At 42.2% G+C, this 25,626-nt stretch overlaps 1 protein-coding gene across 2 annotated transcripts in view; it reads right to left on the reverse strand.

Annotated features, from left to right (window-relative positions):
• The window catches only part of MYO1F (myosin IF), a 427,358-nt gene that overhangs the window by 114,316 nt on the left and 287,416 nt on the right, over nucleotides 1–25,626 (reverse strand). For both annotated transcript variants that reach the window (XM_073686285.1, XM_073686286.1), the window contains 3 exons: nucleotides 21,773–21,969; nucleotides 21,567–21,647; nucleotides 18,140–18,226 (listed from right to left, as the gene is read on the reverse strand). In XM_073686285.1, coding sequence (XP_073542386.1) covers nucleotides 18,140–18,226; nucleotides 21,567–21,647; nucleotides 21,773–21,969 — 365 coding nt within the window. The remainder of the gene's footprint in view (nucleotides 1–18,139; nucleotides 18,227–21,566; nucleotides 21,648–21,772; nucleotides 21,970–25,626) is intronic.

The following is a 25,626-nucleotide window of genomic DNA, read 5'->3' on the forward strand; positions in this document are numbered from 1 at the left end:
AAACACTGATGACTGATGATAAACATGGACACACGGATGACACACTGATGGAAAACACTGATGACTGATGATGAACATGGACACACGGATGACACACTGATGGAAAACACTGATGACTGATGACAAACATGGACACATGGGTGACACACTGATGGAAAACACTGATGACTGATGATAAACATGGACACAAGGATGACACACTGATGGAAAACACTGATGACTGATGACAAACATGGACACAAGGATGACACACTGATGGAAAACACTGATGACTGATGACAAACATGGACACACGGATGACACACTGATAGAAAACACTGATGACCGATGATAAACATGGACACAAGGATGACACACTGATGGAAAACACTGATGACTGATGATAAACAAGGACACACGGATGACACACTGATGGAAAACACTGATGACTGATGATGAACATGGACACACGGATGACACAGTGATGGAAAACACTGATGACTGATGACAAACATGGACACACGGATGACACACTGATGGAAAACACTGATGATAAACATGGACACACGGATGACACACTGATGGAAAACCCTGATGACTGATGATGAACATGGACACACGGATGACACTCTGATAGAAAACACTGATGACTGATGACAAACATGGACACATGGGTGACACACTGATGGAAAACACTGATGACTGATGATAAACATGGACACACGGATGACACACTGATGGAAAACACTGATGACTGATGATGAACATGGACACACGGATGACACACTGATAGAAAACACTGATGACTGATGACAAACATGGACATACGGATGACACACTGATGGAAAACACTTATGACTGATGGCAAACATGGACACACTTATGACACACTGATGGAAAACACTGATGACTGATGATAAACATGGACACACGGATGACACACTGATGGAAAACACTGATGACTGATGATGAACATGGACACACGGATGACACACTGATGGAAAACACTGATGACAAACATGGACACATGGGTGACACACTGATGGAAAACACTGATGACTGATGACAAACATGGACACAAGGATGACACACTGATGGAAAACACTAATGACTGATGATAAACATGGACACACGGATGGCACACTGATGGAAAACCCTGATGACTGATGATGAACATGGACACAAGGATGACACACTGATAGAAAACACTGATGACTGATGACAAACATGGACACACGGATGACACACTGATGGAAAACACTGATGACTGATGACAAAAATGGAGACACGGATGACACACTGATGGAAAACACTGATGACTGATGATAAACATGGACACACGGATGACACACTGATGGAAAACACTAATGACTGATGATGAACATGGACACATGGATGACACACTGATGGAAAACACTGATGACTGATGACAAACATGGACACATGGGTGACACACTGAGGGAAAACACTGATGACTGATGATGAACATGGACACAAGGATGACACACTGATGGAAAACACTGATGACTGATGACAAACATGGACACACGGATGACACACTGATGGAAAACACTGATGACTGATGACAAACATGGACACACGGATGACACACTGATGGAAAACACTGATGACTGATGATAAACATGGACACAAGGATGACACACTGATGGAAAACACTGATGACTGATGATAAACATGGACACACGGATGACACACTGATGGAAAACACTGATGACTGATGATGAACATGGACACACGGATGACACACTGATGGAAAACACTGATGATAAAAATGGACACATGGATGACACACTGATGGAAAACACTGATGACTGATGATGAACATGGACACACGGATGACACACTGATGGAAAACACTGATGACTGATGATGAACATGGACACACGGATGACACACTGATGGAAAACACTGATGACTGATGACAAACATGGACACACGGATGACACACTGAAGGAAAACACTGATGACTGATGATAAACATGGACACATGGGTGACACGCTGATGGAAAACACTGATGACTGATGACAAACATGGACACACGGATGACACGCTGATGGAAAACACTGATGACTGATGACAAACATGGAAACACGGATGACACGCTAATGGAAAACACTGATCACTGATGACAAACATGGACACACGGATGACACACTGATGGAAAACACTGATGACTGATGACAAAAATGGACACACGGATGACACACTAATGGAAAACACTGATGACTGATGACAAATATGGACACACGGATGACACACTGATGAAAAACACTGATGACTGATGACAAAAATGGACACACGGATGACACACTAATGGAAAACACTGATGACTGATGACAAACATGGACACACGGATGACACACTGATGGAAAACACTGATGACTGATGAAAAACATGGACACACGGATGACACACTGATGGAAAACACTGATGACTGATGACAAACATGGACACACGGATGACACACTGATGGAAAACACTAATGACTGATGACAAACATGGACACAAAGATGACACACTGATGGAAAACACTGATGACTGATGATAAACATGGACACAAGGATGACACACTGATGGAAAACACTGATGATAAACATGGACACACGGATGACACACTGATGGAAAACACTGATGACGGATGATGAACATGGACACACGGATGACACACTGATGGAAAACACTGATGATAAAAATGGACACACGGATGACACACTGATGGAAAACACTGATGACTGATGATAAACATGGACACACGGATGACACACTGATGGAAAACACTGATGACTGATGATGAACATGGACACACGGATGACACACTGATGGAAAACACTGATGACTGATGATAAACATGGACACACGGATGACACACTGATGGAAAACACTGATGACTGATGATGAACATGGACACACGGATGACACACTGATGGAAAACACTGATGACAAACATGGACACATGGGTGACACACTGATGGAAAACACTGATGACTGATGACAAACATGGACACAAGGATGACACACTGATGGAAAACACTAATGACTGATGATAAACATGGACACACGGATGGCACACTGATGGAAAACCCTGATGACTGATGATGAACATGGACACAAGGATGACACACTGATAGAAAACACTGATGACTGATGACAAACATGGACACACGGATGACACACTGATGGAAAACACTGATGACAAAAATGGACACACGGATGACACACTGATGGAAAACACTGATGACTGATGATAAACATGGACACACGGATGACACACTGATGGAAAACACTAATGACTGATGATGAACATGGACACATGGATGACACACTGATGGAAAACACTGATAACTGATGACAAACATGGACACACGGATGACACACTGATGGAAAACACTGATGACTGATGACAAACATGGACACACGGATGACACACTGATGGAAAACACTGATGACTGATGATAAACATGGACACAAGGATGACACACTGATGGAAAACACTGATGACCGATGATAAACATGGACACACGGATGACACACTGATGGAAAACACTGATGACTGATGATGAACATGGACACACGGATGACACACTGATGGAAAACACTGATGATAAAAATGGACACATGGATGACACACTGATGGAAAACACTGATGACTGATGATGAACATGGACACACGGATGACACACTGATGGAAAACACTGATGACTGATGATGAACATGGACACACGGATGACACACTGATGGAAAACACTGATGACTGATGACAAACATGGACACACGGATGACACACTGAAGGAAAACACTGATGACTGATGATAAACATGGACACATGGGTGACACGCTGATGGAAAACACTGATGACTGATGACAAACATGGACACACGGATGACACGCTGATGGAAAACACTGATGACTGATGACAAACATGGAAACACGGATGACACGCTAATGGAAAACACTGATCACTGATGACAAACATGGACACACGGATGACACACTGATGGAAAACACTGATGACTGATGACAAAAATGGACACACGGATGACACACTAATGGAAAACACTGATGACTGATGACAAACATGGACACACGGATGACACACTGATGAAAAACACTGATGACTGATGACAAAAATGGACACACGGATGACACACTAATGGAAAACACTGATGACTGATGACAAACATGGACACACGGATGACACACTGATGGAAAACACTGATGACTGATGAAAAACATGGACACACGGATGACACACTGATGGAAAACACTGATGACTGATGACAAACATGGACACACGGATGACACACTGATGGAAAACACTAATGACTGATGACAAACATGGACACAAAGATGACACACTGATGGAAAACACTGATGACTGATGATAAACATGGACACAAGGATGACACACTGATGGAAAACACTGATGATAAACATGGACACACGGATGACACACTGATGGAAAGCACTGATGACGGATGATGAACATGGACACACGGATGACACACTGATGGAAAACACTGATGATAAAAATGGACACACGGATGACACACTGATGGAAAACACTGATGACTGATGATAAACATGGACACACGGATGACACACTGATGGAAAACACTGATGACTGATGATGAACATGGACACACGGATGACACACTGATGGAAAACACTGATGACTGATGACAAACATGGACACATGGGTGACACACTGATGGAAAACACTGATGACTGATGATAAACATGGACACAAGGATGACACACTGATGGAAAACACTGATGACTGATGACAAACATGGACACAAGGATGACACACTGATGGAAAACACTGATGACTGATGACAAACATGGACACACGGATGACACACTGATAGAAAACACTGATGACCGATGATAAACATGGACACAAGGATGACACACTGATGGTAAACACTTATGACTGATGATAAACAAGGACACACGGATGACACACTGATGGAAAACACTGATGACTGATGATGAACATGGACACACGGATGACACAGTGATGGAAAACACTGATGACTGATGACAAACATGGACACACGGATGACACACTGATGGAAAACACTGATGATAAACATGGACACACGGATGACACACTGATGGAAAACCCTGATGACTGATGATGAACATGGACACACGGATGACACTCTGATAGAAAACACTGATGACTGATGACAAACATGGACACATGGGTGACACACTGATGGAAAACACTGATGACTGATGATAAACATGGACACACGGATGACACACTGATGGAAAACACTGATGACTGATGAAAAACATGGACACACGGATGACACACTGATGGAAAACACTGATGACTGATGACAAACATGGACACACGGATGACACACTGATGGAAAACACTAATGACTGATGACAAACATGGACACAAAGATGACACACTGATGGAAAACACTGATGACTGATGATAAACATGGACACAAGGATGACACACTGATGGAAAACACTGATGATAAACATGGACACACGGATGACACACTGATGGAAAACACTGATGACTGATGATGAACATGGACACACGGATGACACACTGATGGAAAACACTGATGATAAAAATGGACACACGGATGACACACTGATGGAAAACACTGATGACTGATGATAAACATGGACACACGGATGACACACTGATAGAAAACACTGATGACTGATGACAAACATGGACATACGGATGACACACTGATGGAAAACACTGATGACTGATGACAAACATGGACACATGGGTGACACACTGATGGAAAACACTGATGACTGATGACAAACATGGACACAAGGATGACACACTGATGGAAAACACTAATGACTGATGATAAACATGGACACACGGATGGCACACTGATGGAAAACCCTGATGACTGATGATGAACATGGACACAAGGATGACACACTGATAGAAAACACTGATGACTGATGACAAACATGGACACACGGATGACACACTGATGGAAAACACTGATGACTGATGACAAAAATGGACACACGGATGACACACTGATGGAAAACACTGATGACTGATGATAAACATGGACACACGGATGACACACTGATGGAAAACACTGATGACTGATGATAAACATGTACACATGGATGACACACTGATGGAAAACACTGATGACTGATGACAAACATGGACACATGGGTGACACACTGAGGGAAAACACTGATGACTGATGATAAACATGGACACAAGGATGACACACTGATGGAAAACACTGATGACTGATGACAAACATGGACACACGGATGACACACTGATGGAAAACACTGATGACTCATGACAAACATGGACACACGGATGACACACTGATGGAAAACACTGATGACTGATGATAAACATGGACACACGGATGACACACTGATGGAAAACACTGATGACTGATGATAAACTTGGACACAAGGATGATTCACTGATGGAAAACACTGATGACTGATGATAAACATGGACACACGGATGACACACTGAAGGAAAACCCTAATGACTGATGATAAACATGGACACACGGATGACACACTGATAGAAAGCACTGATGACTGATGACAAACATGGACACACGGATGACACACTGATGGAAAACACTGATGACTGATGACAAACATGGACACACGGATGACACACTGATGGAAAACACTAATGACTGATGATAAACATGTACACACGGATGACACTCTGATGGAAAACCCTGATGACTGATGATGAACATGGACACACGGATGACACACTGATAGAAAACACTGATGAGTGATGACAAACATGGACACACGGATGACACTCTGATGGAAAACACTGATGACTGATGAAAAACATGGACACACGGATGACACACTGATGAAAAACACTGATGACTGATGACAAACATGGACACAAGGATGACACACTGATGGAAAACACTAATGACTGATGATAAACATGGACACAAGGATGACACACTGATGGAAAACCCTGATGACTGATGATGAACAGGGACACACAGATGACACACTGATAGAAAACACTGATGACTGATAACGAACATGGACACACGGATGACACACTGATGGAAAACACTTGATGACTGATGGCAAACATGGACACACGGATGACACACTGATGGAAAACACTAATGACTGATGATAAACATGGACACACGGATGACACACTGAAGGAAAACACTGATGACTGATGATAAACATGGACACATGGGTGACACGCTGATGGAAAACACTGATGACAAACATGGACACACGTATGACACGCTGATGGAAAACACTGATGACTGATGACAAACATGGACACACGGATGACACGCTAATGGAAAACACTGATGACTGATGACAAACATGGACACACGGATGACACACTGATGGAAAACACTGATGACTGATGACAAAAATGGACACACGGATGACACACTAATGGAAAACACTGATGACTGATGACAAACATGGACACACGGATGACACACTGATGAAAAACACTGATGACTGATGACAAAAATGGACACACGGATGACACACTAATGGAAAACACTGATGACTGATGACAAACATGGACACACGGATGACACACTGATGGAAAACACTGATGACTGATGAAAAACATGGACACACGGATGACACACTGATGGAAAACACTGATGACTGATGACAAACATGGACACACGGATGACACACTGATGGAAAACACTAAGGACTGATGACAAACATGGACACAAAGATGACACACTGATGGAAAACACTGATGACTGATGATAAACATGGACACAAGGATGACACACTGATGGAAAGCACTGATGATAAACATGGACACACGGATGACACACTGATGGAAAACACTGATGACTGATGATGAACATGGACACACGGATGACACACTGATGGAAAACACTGATGATAAAAATGGACACACGGATGACACACTGATGGAAAACACTGATGACTGATGATAAACATGGACACACGGATGACACACTGATGGAAAACACTGATGACTGATGATAAACATGGACACACGGATGACACACTGATGGAAAACACTGATGACTGATGATGAACATGGACACACGGATGACACACTGATGGAAAACACTGATGACTGATGACAAACATGGACACATGGGTGACACACTGATGGAAAACACTGATGACTGATGATAAACATGGACACAAGGATGACACACTGATGGAAAACACTGATGACTGATGACAAACATGGACACAAGGATGACACACTGATGGAAAACACTGATGACTGATGACAAACATGGACACACGGATGACACACTGATAGAAAACACTGATGACCGATGATAAACATGGACACAAGGATGACACACTGATGGAAAACACTGATGACTGATGATAAACAAGGACACACGGATGACACACTGATGGAAAACACTGATGACTGATGATGAACATGGACACACGGATGACACAGTGATGGAAAACACTGATGACTGATGACAAACATGGACACACGGATGACACACTGATGGAAAACACTGATGATAAACATGGACACACGGATGACACACTGATGGAAAACCCTGATGACTGATGATGAACATGGACACACGGATGACACTCTGATAGAAAACACTGATGACTGATGACAAACATGGACACATGGGTGACACACTGATGGAAAACACTGATGACTGATGATAAACATGGACACACGGATGACACACTGATGGAAAACCCTGATGACTGATGATGAACATGGACACACGGATGACACACTGATAGAAAACACTGATGACTGATGACAAACATGGACATACGGATGACACACTGATGGAAAACACTTATGACTGATGGCAAACATGGACACACTTATGACACACTGATGGAAAACACTGATGACTGATGATAAACATGGACACACGGATGACACACTGATGGAAAACACTGATGACTGATGATGAACATGGACACACGGATGACACACTGATGGAAAACACTGATGACAAACATGGACACATGGGTGACACACTGATGGAAAACACTGATGACTGATGACAAACATGGACACAAGGATGACACACTGATGGAAAACACTAATGACTGATGATAAACATGGACACACGGATGGCACACTGATGGAAAACCCTGATGACTGATGATGAACATGGACACAAGGATGACACACTGATAGAAAACACTGATGACTGATGACAAACATGGACACACGGATGACACACTGATGGAAAACACTGATGACTGATGACAAAAATGGACACACGGATGACACACTGATGGAAAACACTGATGACTGATGATAAACATGGACACACGGATGACACACTGATGGAAAACACTAATGACTGATGATGAACATGGACACATGGATGACACACTGATGGAAAACACTGATGACTGATGACAAACATGGACACATGGGTGACACACTGAGGGAAAACACTGATGACTGATGATGAACATGGACACAAGGATGACACACTGATGGAAAACACTGATGACTGATGACAAACATGGACACACGGATGACACACTGATGGAAAACACTGATGACTGATGACAAACATGGACACACGGATGACACACTGATGGAAAACACTGATGACTGATGATAAACATGGACACAAGGATGACACACTGATGGAAAACACTGATGACTGATGATAAACATGGACACACGGATGACACACTGATGGAAAACACTGATGACTGATGATGAACATGGACACACGGATGACACACTGATGGAAAACACTGATGATAAAAATGGACACATGGATGACACACTGATGGAAAACAGTGATGACTGATGATGAACATGGACACACGAATGACACACTGATGGAAAACACTGATGACTGATGATGAACATGGGCACACGGATGACACACTGATGGAAAACACTGATGACTGATGACAAACATGGACACATGGGTGACACACTGATGGAAAACACTGATGACTGATGATAAACATGGACACAAGGATGACACACTGATGGAAAACACTGATGACTGATGACAAACATGGACACACAGATGACACACTGATGGAAAACACTGATGACTGATGACAAACATGGACACACGGATGACACACTGATGGAAAACACTGATGACTGATGATGAACATGGACACACGGATGACACACTGATGGAAAACACTGATGACTGATGATGAACATGGACACACGGATGACACAGTGATGGAAAACACTGATGACTGATGACAAACATGGACACACGGATGACACACTGATGGAAAACACTGATGATAAACATGGACACACGGATGACACACTGATGGAAAACCCTGATGACTGATGATGAACATGGACACACGGATGACACACTGATGGAAAACACTGATGACTGATGGCAAACATGGACACACGGATGACACACTGATGGAAAACACTAATGACTGATGATAAACATGGACACACGGATGACACACTGATAGAAAACACTGATGACTGATGACAAACATGGACACACGGATGACACACTGATGGAAAACACTGATGACTGATGGCAAACATGGACACACGGATGACACACTGATGGAAAACACTAATGACTGATGATAAACATGGACACACGGATGACACACTGATGGAAAACCCTGATGACTGATGATGAACATGGACATACGAATGACACACTGATAGAAAACACTGATGACTGATGACAAACATGGACACACGGATGACACAATGATGGAAAACACTGATGACTGATGATGAACATGGACACGCGGATGACACACTGATGGAAAACACTGATGATAAAAATGGACACACGGATGACACACTGATGGAAAACACTGATGACTGATGATAAACATGGACACAAGGATGACACACTGATGGAAAACACTGATGACTGATGACAAACATGGACACACAGATGACACACTGATGGAAAACACTGATGACTGATGACAAACATGGACACACGGATGACACACTGATGGAAAACAATGATGACTGATGATAAACATGGACACACGGATGACACACTGATGGAAAACACTGATGACTGATGATGAACATGGACACACGGATGACACAGTGATGGAAAACACTGATGACTGATGACAAACATGGACACACGGATGACACACTGATGGAAAACACTGATGATAAACATGGACACACGGATAACACACTTATGGAAAACCCTGATGACTGATGATGAACATGGACACACGGATGACACACTGATAGAAAACACTGATGACTGATGACAAACATGGACATACGGATGACACACTGATGGAAAACACTGATGACTGATGGCAAACATGGACACACGGATGACACACTGATGGAAAACACTGATGACTGATGATAAACATGGACACACTGATGACACACTGATGGAAAACACTGATGACTGATGATGAACATGGACACACGGATGACACACTGATGGAAAACACTGATGACTGATGACAAACATGGACACATGGGTGACACACTGATGGAAAACACTGATGACTGATGATAAACATGGACACACGGATGACACACTGATGGAAAACACTGATGATAAACATGGACACAAGGATGACACACTGATGGAAAGCCCTGATGACTGATGATGAACATGGACACACGGATGACACACTGATAGAAAACACTGATGACTGATGACAAACATGGACATACGGATGACACACTGATGGAAAACACTGATGACTGATGGCAAACATGGACACACGGATGACACACTGATGGAAAACACTGATGACTGATGATAAACATGGACACACGGATGACACACTGATGGAAAACACTGATGACTGCTGATGAACATGGACACACGGATGACACACTGATGGAAAACACTGATGACTGATGACAAACATGGACACATGGGTGACACACTGATGGAAAACACTGATGACTGATGACAAACATGGACACAAGGATGACACACTGATGGAAAACACTAATGACTGATGATAAACATGGACACACGGATGACACACTGATGGAAAACCCTGATGACTGATGATGAACATGGACACACGGATGACACACTGATAGGAAACACTGATGACTGATGACAAACATGGACACACGGATGACACACTGATGGAAAACACTGATGACTGATGGCAAACATGGACACACGGATGACACACTGATGGAAAACACTAATGACTGATGATAAACATGGACACACGGATGACACACTGATGGAAAACCCTGATGACTGATGATGAACATGGACACACGGATGACACACTGATAGAAAACACTGATGACTGATGACAAACATGGACACACGGATGACACACTGATGGAAAACACTGATGACTGATGATGAACATGGACACGCGGATGACACACTGATGGAAAACACTGATGATAAAAATGGACACACGGATGACACACTGATGGAAAACACTGATGACTGATGATAAACATGGACACACGGATGACACACTGATGGAAAACACTGATGACTGATGATAAACATGGACACAAGGATGACACACTGATGGAAAACACTGATGACAAACATGGACACACGGATGATACACTGATGGAAAACACTGATGACTGATGACAAACATGGACACACGGATGACACACTGATGGAAAACTCTGATGACTGATGATAAACATGGACACAAGGATGACACACTGATGGAAAACACTGATGACTGATGATAAACATGGACACATGGATGACACAGTGTTGGAAAACACTGATGACTGATGACAAACATGGACACACGGATGACACACTGATGGAAAACACTGATGATAAACATGGACACACGGATAACACACTGATGGAAAACACTGATGACTGATGATAAACATGGACACAAGGATGACACACTGATGGAAAACACTGATGACTGATGATAAACATGGACACACGGATGACACACTGATGGAAAAACTGATGACTGATGATAAACATGGACACACGGATGACACACTGATGGAAAACCCTGATGACTGATGACAAACATGGACATACGGATGACACACTGATGGAAAACACTGATGACTGATGGCAAACATGGACACACGGATGACACACTGATGGAAAACACTGATGACTGATGACAATCATGGACACACGGATGACACACTGATGGAAAACACTGATGACTGATGACAAACATGGACACACGGATGACACACTGATGGAAAACACTGATGACTGATGACAATCATGGACACAAGTATGACTCACTGATGGAAAACACTAATGACTGATGATAAACATGGACACACGGATGACACACTGATGGAAAACCCTGAAGACTGATGATGAACATGGACACACGGATGACACACTGATAGAAAACACTGATGACTGATGACAAACATGGACACACGGATGACACACTGATGGAAAACACTGATGACTGATGGCAAACATGGACACACGGATGACACTCTGATGGAAAACACTAATGACTGATGATAAACATGGACACACGGATGACACACTGATGGAAAACCCTGATGACTGATGATGAACATGGACACACGGATGACACACTGATAGAAAACACTGATGACTGATGACAAACATGGACACACGGATGACACACTGATGGAAAACACTGATGACTGATGACAAACATGGACACACGGATGACACACTGATGTAAAACACTGATGACTGATGACAAACATGGACACAAGGATGACACACTGATGGAAAACACTAATGACTGATGATAAACATGGACACACGGATGACACACTGATGGAAAACCCTGATGACTGATGATGAACATGGACACACGGATGACACACTGATAGAAAACACTGATGACTAATGACAAACATGGACACAAGGATGACACACTGATGGAAAACACTGATGACTGATGACAAACATGGACACACGGATAACACACTGATGGAAAACACTGATGACTGATGATAAACATGGACACACGGATGACACACTGATGGAAGACACTGATAACTGATGACAAACATGGACACACGGATGACACACTGATGGAAAACACTGATGACTGATGACAAACATGGACACACGGATGACACACTGATGGAAAACCCTGATGACTGATGACAAACATGGACACAAGGATGACACACTGATGGAAAACACTAATGACTGATGATAAACATGGACACACGGATGACACACTGATGGAAAACCCTGATGACTGATGATGAACATGGACACACGGATGACACACTGATAGAAAACACTGATGACTGATGACAAACATGGACACACGGATGACACACTGATGGAAAACACTGATGACTGATGACAAACATGGACACACGGATGACACACTGATGGAAAACATTGATGACTGATGGCAAACATGGACACACGGATGACACACTGATGGAAAACACTGATGACTGATGACAAACATGGACACACGGATGACACACTGATGGAAAACACTGATGACTGATGACAAACATGGACACACGGATGACACACTGATGGAAAACACTGATGACTGATGACAAACATGGACACAAGGATGACACACTGATGGAAAACCCTGATGACTGATGATGAACATGGACACACGGATGACACACTGATGGAAAACACTGATGACTGATGACAAACATGGACACATGGGTGACACACTGATGGAAAACACTGATGACTGATGATAAACATGGACACACGGATGACACACTGATGGAAAACACTGATGATAAACATGGACACATGGATGACACACTGATGGAAAGCCCTGATGACTGATGATGAACATGGACACACGGATGACACACTGATAGAAAACACTGATGACTGATGACAAACATGGACATACGGATGACACACTGATGGAAAACACTGATGACTGATGGCAAACATGGACACACGGATGACACACTGATGGAAAACACTGATGACTGATGATAAACATGGACACACGGATGACACACTGATGGAAAACACTGATGACTGCTGATGAACATGGACACACGGATGACACACTGATGGAAAACACTGATGACTGATGACAAACATGGACACATGGGTGACACACTGATGGAAAACACTGATGACTGATGACAAACATGGACACAAGGATGACACACTGATGGAAAACACTAATGACTGATGATAAACATGGACACACGGATGACACACTGATGGAAAACCCTGATGACTGATGATGAACATGGACACACGGATGACACACTGATAGGAAACACTGATGACTGATGACAAACATGGACACACGGATGACACACTGATGGAAAACACTGATGACTGATGGCAAACATGGACACACGGATGACACACTGATGGAAAACACTAATGACTGATGATAAACATGGACACACGGATGACACACTGATGGAAAACCCTGATGACTGATGATGAACATGGACACACGGATGACACACTGATAGAAAACACTGATGACTGATGACAAACATGGACACACGGATGACACACTGATGGAAAACACTGATGACTGATGATGAACATGGACACGCGGATGACACACTGATGGAAAACACTGATGATAAAAATGGACACACGGATGACACACTGATGGAAAACACTGATGACTGATGATAAACATGGACACACGGATGACACACTGATGGAAAACACTGATGACTGATGATAAACATGGACACAAGGATGACACACTGATGGAAAACACTGATGACAAACATGGACACACGGATGATACACTGATGGAAAACACTGATGACTGATGACAAACATGGACACACGGATGACACACTGATGGAAAACTCTGATGACTGATGATAAACATGGACACAAGGATGACACACTGATGGAAAACACTGATGACTGATGATAAACATGGACACATGGATGACACAGTGTTGGAAAACACTGATGACTGATGACAAACATGGACACACGGATGACACACTGATGGAAAACACTGATGATAAACATGGACACACGGATAACACACTGATGGAAAACACTGATGACTGATGATAAACATGGACACAAGCATGACACACTGATGGAAAACACTGATGACTGATGATAAACATGGACACACGGATGACACACTGATGGAAAAACTGATGACTGATGATAAACATGGACACACGGATGACACACTGATGGAAAACCCTGATGACTGATGACAAACATGGACATACGGATGACACACTGATGGAAAACACTGATGACTGATGGCAAACATGGACACACGGATGACACACTGATGGAAAACACTGATGACTGATGACAAACATGGACACACGGATGACACACTGATGGAAAACACTGATGACAAACATGGACACACGGATGACACACTGATGGAAAACACTGATGACTGATGACAATCATGGACACAAGTATGACTCACTGATGGAAAACACTAATGACTGATGATAAACATAGACACACGGATGACACACTGATGGAAAACCCTGAAGACTGATGATGAACATGGACACACGGATGACACACTGATAGAAAACACTGATGACTGATGACAAACATGGACACACGGATGACACACTGATGGAAAACACTGATGACTGATGGCAAACATGGACACACGGATGACACTCTGATGGAAAACACTAATGACTGATGATAAACATGGACACACGGATGACACACTGATGGAAAACCCTGATGACTGATGATGAACATGGACACACGGATGACACACTGATAGAAAACACTGATGACTGATGACAAACATGGACACACGGATGACACACTGATGGAAAACACTGATGACTGATGACAAACATGGACACACGGATGACACACTGATGTAAAACACTGATGACTGATGACAAACATGGACACAAGGATGACACACTGATGGAAAACACTAATGACTGATGATAAACATGGACACACGGATGACACACTGATGGAAAACCCTGATGACTGATGATGAACATGGACACACGGATGACACACTGATAGAAAACACTGATGACTAATGACAAACATGGACACAAGGATGACACACTGATGGAAAACACTGATGACTGATGACAAACATGGACACACGGATAACACACTGATGGAAAACACTGATGACTGATGATAAACATGGACACACGGATGACACACTGATGGAAGACACTGATAACTGATGACAAACATGGACACACGGATGACACACTGATGGAAAACACTGATGACTGATGACAAACATGGACACACGGATGACACACTGATGGAAAACCCTGATGACTGATGACAAACATGGACACAAGGATGACACACTGATGGAAAACACTAATGACTGATGATAAACATGGACACACGGATGACACACTGATGGAAAACCCTGATGACTGATGATGAACATGGACACACGGATGACACACTGATAGAAAACACTGATGACTGATGACAAACATGGACACACGGATGACACACTGATGGAAAACATTGATGACTGATGGCAAACATGGACACACGGATGACACACTGATGGAAAACACTGATGACTGATGACAAACATGGACACACGGATGACACACTGATGGAAAACACTGATGACTGATGACAAACATGGACACACGGATGACACACTGATGGAAAACACTGATGACTGATGACAAACATGGACACAAGGATGACACACTGATGGAAAACACTGATGACTGATGACAAACATGGACACACGGATGACACACTGATGGAAAACACTGATGACTGATGACAAACATGGACACACGGATGACACACTGATGGAAAACACTGATGACTGATGACAAACATGCACACAAGGATGACACACTGATGGAAAACACTGATGACTGATGACAAACATGGACACAAGGATGACACACTGATGGAAAACACTGATGACTGATGACAAACATGGACACACGGATAACACACTGATGGAAAACACTGATGACTGATGATAAACATGGACACACGGATAACACACTGATGGAAAACACTGATGACTGATGATAAACATGGACACACGGATGACACACTGATGGAAGACACTGATAACTGATGACAAACATGGACACACGGATGACACACTGATGGAAAACACTGATGACTGATGATAAATCAATCAATAAGCAGTCTTTTAAATGTGCTCTCTTCCATAGATTTTGTTACAACTTTCACTTGCAATTTTTATGTATTTTACCTGCTCGGCCTTTAATGTCAACTCAATGAAGATCTGCTGCAGTTTTTCATTCACAAAGTTTATACAGAACTGTTCAAAGCCATTTTTCTGTTTGCAGAAGAAAAAAAATGGGTTGTTAACTCCTAGGCTCCTTATAATGGCTTTGTCCGACCTCTGAGCCATGCAGAGATATAATGCACACCCACAAACATCTATGGGCCTCTACTGTGACACAATTTGCTATTTATTTCCGACTGTTTTACTGCCAGATTCTGTATGAATTATTATTATTATTATTTATTATTACAGTATAGCGCCATTTATTCCATGGCGCTTTACATGTGAAAAAGGGGTATAATACAAGAACAATTACAATAATCTTGAACACAATGTGACAGCGACTGGTACAGGAGGAGCGAGGACCCTGCCTGCGAGTATGAATGATAAATAAGTGGAGCAATTTTCTATAAGATAAAGCTAATTAATAAGGCTCAACTTGGAGAGACATATGATAGCATGTGGAGTGCTTAAAGGGAATCTGTCAGCAGTTTTTGCTATGTAATCTGAGAGCATGATAATGTAGGAGCAGAGATCCTGATTACAGTGATGTGTCGCATTATGCTGACTTTGTTTTGCTGTTTCAATGCAATTAGCGTTTTATCAGCAGGAGATTATCGCTACAGGACAACTGGCCTTGTGCATCCTGGTCCAACCACTCTCCCAGCAGTGATTAGCAGCTCTGTCACTATACAATGTACACAGAAAGCTGTGGTGTGGGTGCGGTTATCAACATTTGAGCTCTGCTAGATCTGTAGCAGAGAAAACTGTGAGTCTATCATAACTGCTGCACCCAGTATACTAAGTGATAGATCACTGGAATCAAGGTCTCTCTCCCTACTTCATGCTAATAACATAGTAACATAGCAACATAGTTTTTAAGGTTGAGGGAAGACTAAGTCCATCTAGTTCAACCCATAGCCTAACATGTTGATCCAGAGGAAGGCAAAAAAAAAAACATGTGGCAAACACTAAGCTCCACATTGGGGAAAAAATTCCTTCCTGACTCCATACGACAATCAGACTAGTTCCCTGGATCAACGCCCTATCAAGGAATCTAGTATATATAACCTGTAATATTATACTTTTCAAGAAAGGCATCCATCCCCTTCTTAAATTTTAGTAGTGAATCACTCATTACAGCATCATGCGGCAGAGAGTTCCATAGTCTCACTGCTCTTACAGTAAAGAATCCCCGTCTGTGATTATGATTAAACCTTCTTTCCTCCAGACGTAGAAGATGCCCCCTTGTCCCCGTCTCAGGCCTCAGAGTAAAAAGATCAGTAGAAAGGTCTTTGTACTGTCCCCTCATATACTTGATCACCCCTAAGCCTTCGTTTTTCCACAGTAAATAACCCCAAGTGTAATAACCTGTCTTGGTATTGCAGACCCCCCAGTCCTCTAGTAACCTTGGTAGCTCTTCTCTTCACCCTCTCTAGTTCAGCTATGTCTTTCTTATACACCGGAGACCAGAACTGTACACAGTATTCTAAGTGTGGTCGCACTAGTGACTTGTATAGAGGTAAAATTATGTTCTCCTCATGAGCATCTATGCCTCTTTTAATGCATCCCATTATTTTATTTGCCTTTGCAGCAGCTGCCTGACACTGGCCACCAAACGTTAGCTTGTCGTCCACCAATACACCCAGGTCTTTTTCAGTGACAGTTTTGCCCAGTGTTTTACAATTAAGCATATAATTATACATTTTATTTCCTCTGCCCAAGTGCATTACCTTACATTTATCCCCATTAAAGCTCATTTGCCATTTATTAGCCCAAGCTTCTAGTTTACATAGATCCTCCTGTAATATAAAATTGTCCTCCTCTGTATTGATTACCCTGCAGAGTTTAGTGTCATCTGCAAATATTGAAATACTACTCTGTATGCCCCCTCAGATTACATAGCAAAAACCTGCTGACAGATTCTCTTTAAGGCTCAGTAGTACAAAGTTCATTTACTTTGTGCTCCTCCTTTAGTGTCCTACATACACTTTTTAAAATTAAAATATGTATAAAAACAGCTATTTTTGTTTTTGCACTTTTGGTTTTTTTTGCTCTTCCAAGAGCATAACTTTGTTATATTTCCTTCAATATGTTGGCGGACAAGTTGCAGTTTTAAATGACACCATTCATTTTGCCAAATAATATACTGAGAAACAGTACATTTACCTAATAATGTACTGAAAAATGTGGAAAACATCTATATGAAGTGAAATAAGGGAAAATCCTGCATTTCCGCCATTCTTGCTCAGATTTAGTTTTCCTTGTGTAGTAATTACGACGATGACAAATATTTGTTTCTATTTTGTTCCTAATTTATTTGAGAGCTTGAAACCTTTTCCCACCATGGTCCTTGAGACCACATTGCGACGATGGGAGCCAGAATGTTTGCACACTGGCAATCACATCATTCAATGAGTCAGTCATTGTCAACGGCGCTTAAATAGTTAAGCAGCAATTGGAGCAAGCTCCAGTCGCTGCTGTTAAATGCAGATGCTGGCTGTATAATATTGGCTCAGCTTCTGAAATCCACTACGTCGATGTAGGACGTACTGCTGCGTCCAGGAAGGGGTTAAAAAAAAGGTTGGTTTGTGTGTACATTTTATGAAACCTGTACCATTTTTTTTTATTGGAGTAGGAAGGTTGAACTTGATGGACCTAGGTTTTTTTTTCAACTTGTGTAAGGGTACGTGCACACGATCAGTAAACGCTGCGGATTGGACGCGGTGCAAACCGCAGCGGCCAGATGTTACAGCATAGTGGATGGGATTTATACAAATCCCATGCCCACTATGCGTCTCCGTGCTTCTGCTGATCACCCACGGACACGGATATGTGGCGAGTCTTCACAGACCGCAGCATGTCAATTTCTCTTGTGGCGTCGCTAGTCTCCGCAAGAGAAGTTCTATCAGTGAGATGTATAGGATGCGGTGAATCCGCATGCTTCAATGAACACAATCGGATTCACCTGTGTGCAGCGCTTTGGATGCAGCATAAAGTATACTGCGTTCAAAGCGCTGACCGTACGGATGGTCTGCACATACCCTTACTTTGAGTAATGTTCAGGCTTGTTTTTTGCATTGTTAGCTGTTGTTTTTATTAGTAACATCAGATACCAAGCCCAAACTATCATCTACAGTTTTCATTAGTATGTTCATTTATTAATCAAACATATCTTACGCTACAGTATTTCAAAGACTAAAATTAAAAAAATAACTAAATAGTCCTACTCAACTATTATATTCAGTATACCTGGAAAATCATTTTATGATCACTGCTGTTTATGGTTATTTTTGTGAACAAATTTATTTCCATTTCTATTGAAAAATCAATATAGCATGTACATTATTGTCCGTTATGATATAGCTTTATTGGCAAAATAGCATTATACCTGGAATATCTCAAAACCATATATATCCAACACCCCAATGCTGTATTCTTCATGTGGTTTTTGCATGGCCTTGTTAATAGACTAAAACAGAAGAAAAATCATTTTAAATAAACTGATACCAAACTCTATTTATCATACTATTTAGCTTTCTATGTGTCTGCATATGCTATCTATCTACACATGCAAATTATTTTCTTCATTCTCACCTCAACCAGGAAATCAAAGACCCTGGAATATAGAGCTTTCGCCAGAGCATCCCGCGTATAAGTGGCTTGTTCCACATTTAAAGTGACAGTTATAGACTCAGACCGTCCTCCCCACTTGCTATCCATCTTGCGACTGGTTAGTTTACCATTAAGCCGGTCCTTGTCTATGCCCAGCAAATAGGCAGGAAAGGCCAAGACTAGAACATAAAAAGTATGATACATAAGGACAGTGACATGAAAATAGTTCTACGCAGCTTACTTATCATCATATATTCTGTGCTGAGACGTTGGTAGAAATTTATTCAAAGAAAAACATATGTTGGGACGATGCTGCTTGAGTGACAACAAGTCCAAATAGTTGGTTCCTGGCTGCTTCTTCACACCCTGCTCCCCTTGAGTGACGAGCGTCTTCTTATACACATACATAAGGAGCCACTTGTCACTCAAAGGAAGCAGAGCGGGGATAAACTGCTGGGCATTAGCCTTTTGGGCTAGTCATCTGAGCAACATGGTTCCCAGCCACATTTTCAGTGTACAGTGGGTACGGAAAGTATTCAGACCCCTTTAAATGTTTCACTCTTTGTTTCATTGCAGCCATTTGGTAAATTCTAAAAAGTTCATTTTTTTTTCTCATTAAAGTACACTCTGCACCCCATCTTGACTGAAAAAACCCAGAAATGTTTACATTTTTGCAAATTTATTAAAAAAGAAAAACTGAAATATTACATGGTCATAAGTATTCAGACCCTTTTCTCAGTATTGAGTAGAAGCACCCTTTTGAGCTAGTACAGCCATGAGTCTTCTTGGCAATAATGCAACATGTTTTTCACACCTGGATTTGGGGATCCTCTGCCATTCTTCCTTACAGATCCTCTCCAGTTCCGTCAGGTTGGATGGTGAACGTTGGTGGACAGCCATTTTCAGGTCTCTCCAGAGATGCTCAATTGGATTTAGGTAAGGGCTCTGGCCGGGCCAGTCAAGAATGGTCACAGAGTTGTTCTGAAGCCACTCCTTTGTTATTTTAGCTGTGTGCTTAGGGTCATTGTCTTATTGGAAGGTGAACCTTCGGCCAAGTCTGAGGTCCAGAGCACTCTTGAAGAGGTTTTCGTCCAGGATATCTCTGTACTTGGCCTCATTCATATTTCCTTCAATTGCAACCAGTCGTCCTGTCCCTGCAGCTGAAAAACACCCGATAGCATGATGCTGCCACCACCATGTTTCACTGTTGGGATTGTATTGGGCAGGTGATGAGCAGTGCCTGGTTTTCTCCACACATACCACTTAGAATTATCACCAAAAAGTTCTATCTTCGTCTCATCAAAACAGAGAATCTTATTTCTCATAGTCTGGAAGTCCTTCATGTGTTTTTGAGCAAACTCTATGTGGGCTTTCATATGTCTTGCACTGAGGAGAGGCTTCCATTGGGCCTCTCTGCCATAAAGGCCCAACTGGTGGAGGGCTGCAGTGATAGTTGACTTTGTGGAGCTTTCTCCCATCTCCCTACTGCATCTCTGGAGCTCAGCCACAGTGATCTTGGTGTTCTTCTTTACCTCCCTCACCAAGGCTCTTCTCCCACGATTGCCCAGTTTGGCTGGACGGCCAGGTCTAGGAAGACTTCTGGTGGTCCCAGACTGCTTCCATTTAAGGATTATGGAGGCCACTGTGCTCTTAGGAACCTTGGGTAATGCAGAAATTCTTTTGTAACCTTGGCCAGATCTGTGCCTTGCCACAATTCTGTCTCTGAGCTCCTTGGGCAGTTCCTTTGAGCTCATGATTCTCATTTGGTCTGACATGCACTGTGAGCTGTTGAGGTGTTATATAGACAGGTGTGTGCCTTTCCAAATCAAGTCCTATCAGTTTCATTAAACACAGCTGGACTCCATTGAAGGAGTAGAACCATCTCAAGGAGGATCACAAGGAAATGGACAGCATGTGACGTAAATATGAGTGTCTGAGCAAAGGGGCTGAATACTTATGACCATGTGATATTTCAGTTTTTCTTTTTTAATAAATTTGCAAAATTTCTGTTTTTTTCAGTCAAGATGGAGTGCAGAGTGTACTTTAATGAGAAAAAAAATGAACTTTTTAGAATTTACCAAATGGCTGCAATGAAACGAAGAGTGAAATTTTAAAGGGGTCTGAATACTTTCTGTACCCACTATATGTTTTTCTCTGAAATTTCGCAGTGTTTCAGAATAAAACATACATGGCTGAAATGATGAAGCCAGTATCTTGTACATGCTGCCTATGATTCAGGTAGCATGAATCAGCTGTCATGTTCCCTTTAACTATCAGTGATATGTGGCAGGATAAAATATTACTGCCAAACATAAAAAAAATGACTTTTATTGAAAGTGACAATTTAGGTGTGCTTTCTTAAGTCCTATGTTCCTACTTGCTCATGTTTTTTTTTACTATGACACTTGCTTACAAAGTATGTTAATGGCTATGTTCAACCATAGTGTTGGGAAAAATGTCATGCAAATTTGCAAGATATTCCTTTGCAGAAATCAGAGGCTGACCCTCAGATTTTTGCAGTGGGATTACTATTTCACTAAGGCTACATTCACATGGACATATTTTTGGTCCGAGTGCTGTCCATCTGAAAACATGCTGTCTGTGAACGTAGAGTTAAAGGGGTTTTCGCACGAACAAAAGTTGATTTTAATCAATAGATCTTGGAGTAATAATAAGTTCTACAATTGGATGTGTTTAAATAAAATGTTCCTGTGCTGAGATAATCTTATAAATGTTCCCCTGCTGTGTACTGTGTAATGGCCGTGTCTGACCGTGCAGGAACATGGTCTGATCATACCACAGCTCCTGGGCAGGGTAGGACGCAAAAGACTATACAGACATTACAGCACGGGATCACAGATGATTCTTTTTGTGAGGTAAAACGTTTCTCTGCCTGTTTTTAAACAATGTTTTACCTCAAAGAAACAATTATTTGCGATCCCGTGCTGTAATGTCTGTATACTCTTTCTTCCTCCCCCTGCCCAGGAGCTGTGGTATGATCAGACCATGTGGATGTTATCAGATATTTTTCACTGTGTGTACTTTTTTTATGAATTTCTCAATCATAAGCAGGCAGCAACACAGCAGAAAAAGATCACTCTCCCACCATAGTGTACAGCAAGTTTCCTTGTGTTTGAGATGTAATGATACAGCCCTGATCTCCCGGTCTAACCTTTTTCTTTTATCATGCATTCTTTTACAACTCTATAATTAACTTTTGTCAATTTTTTCAAACCCGATTAATTCAAGCCTTGTTAAAAATAATGTAATAAAAATTGCTAATAGTGATGAACGAGCATGCTCGCTACTGCTCGGTGCTCGCCCGAGCATCTCACTGCTCGAGATGCTCGGCGCTCGCCGAGTATTTCCGGGTTGCTCGGGCGGGAACTCGGGACCCCTCCCTGCATGTTTGGTGCTCTTTAGAGAGCCAATGAACATGCAGGGATTGCCTGCCATGCACTGTAATGCCGTAGCCATGTTGGTTGTGGGCATTACAGTGATTGGCTGGCCACACAACGTCATCAGGTCTATGTCAGACCTGGTGCCGCCATGCTCGTCAGAGTCACTCTGGATCAGACAGTGTAGGGAGAGCTGCTGCTGCGTCAGGGAGAGATTTGGTTGTGTATTAGGTAGTGTAGGGAGAAAAACTGTACATTACACATATACATCTTAACAAACAGTCCTTCTGAGGACTAATCCATCTGCAGAGATATCAGGCAGGCAGGGTGTATAGGCAGGTAGTGTATATAGCAGACTGCAGTGCATATAGCACAACAGGCTCCATTCCAATTCTGCCTTCTGCTGCTGTTAGATATTTCTATACAAAGGCCCAGGTC

Source organism: Phyllobates terribilis, unplaced genomic scaffold, assembly GCF_046119375.1.
Source record: "Phyllobates terribilis strain yellow unplaced genomic scaffold, ASM4611937v1 Scaffold_1__5_contigs__length_1240528914, whole genome shotgun sequence".
NCBI classification, from domain to species: Eukaryota; Metazoa; Chordata; class Amphibia; order Anura; family Dendrobatidae; genus Phyllobates; species Phyllobates terribilis.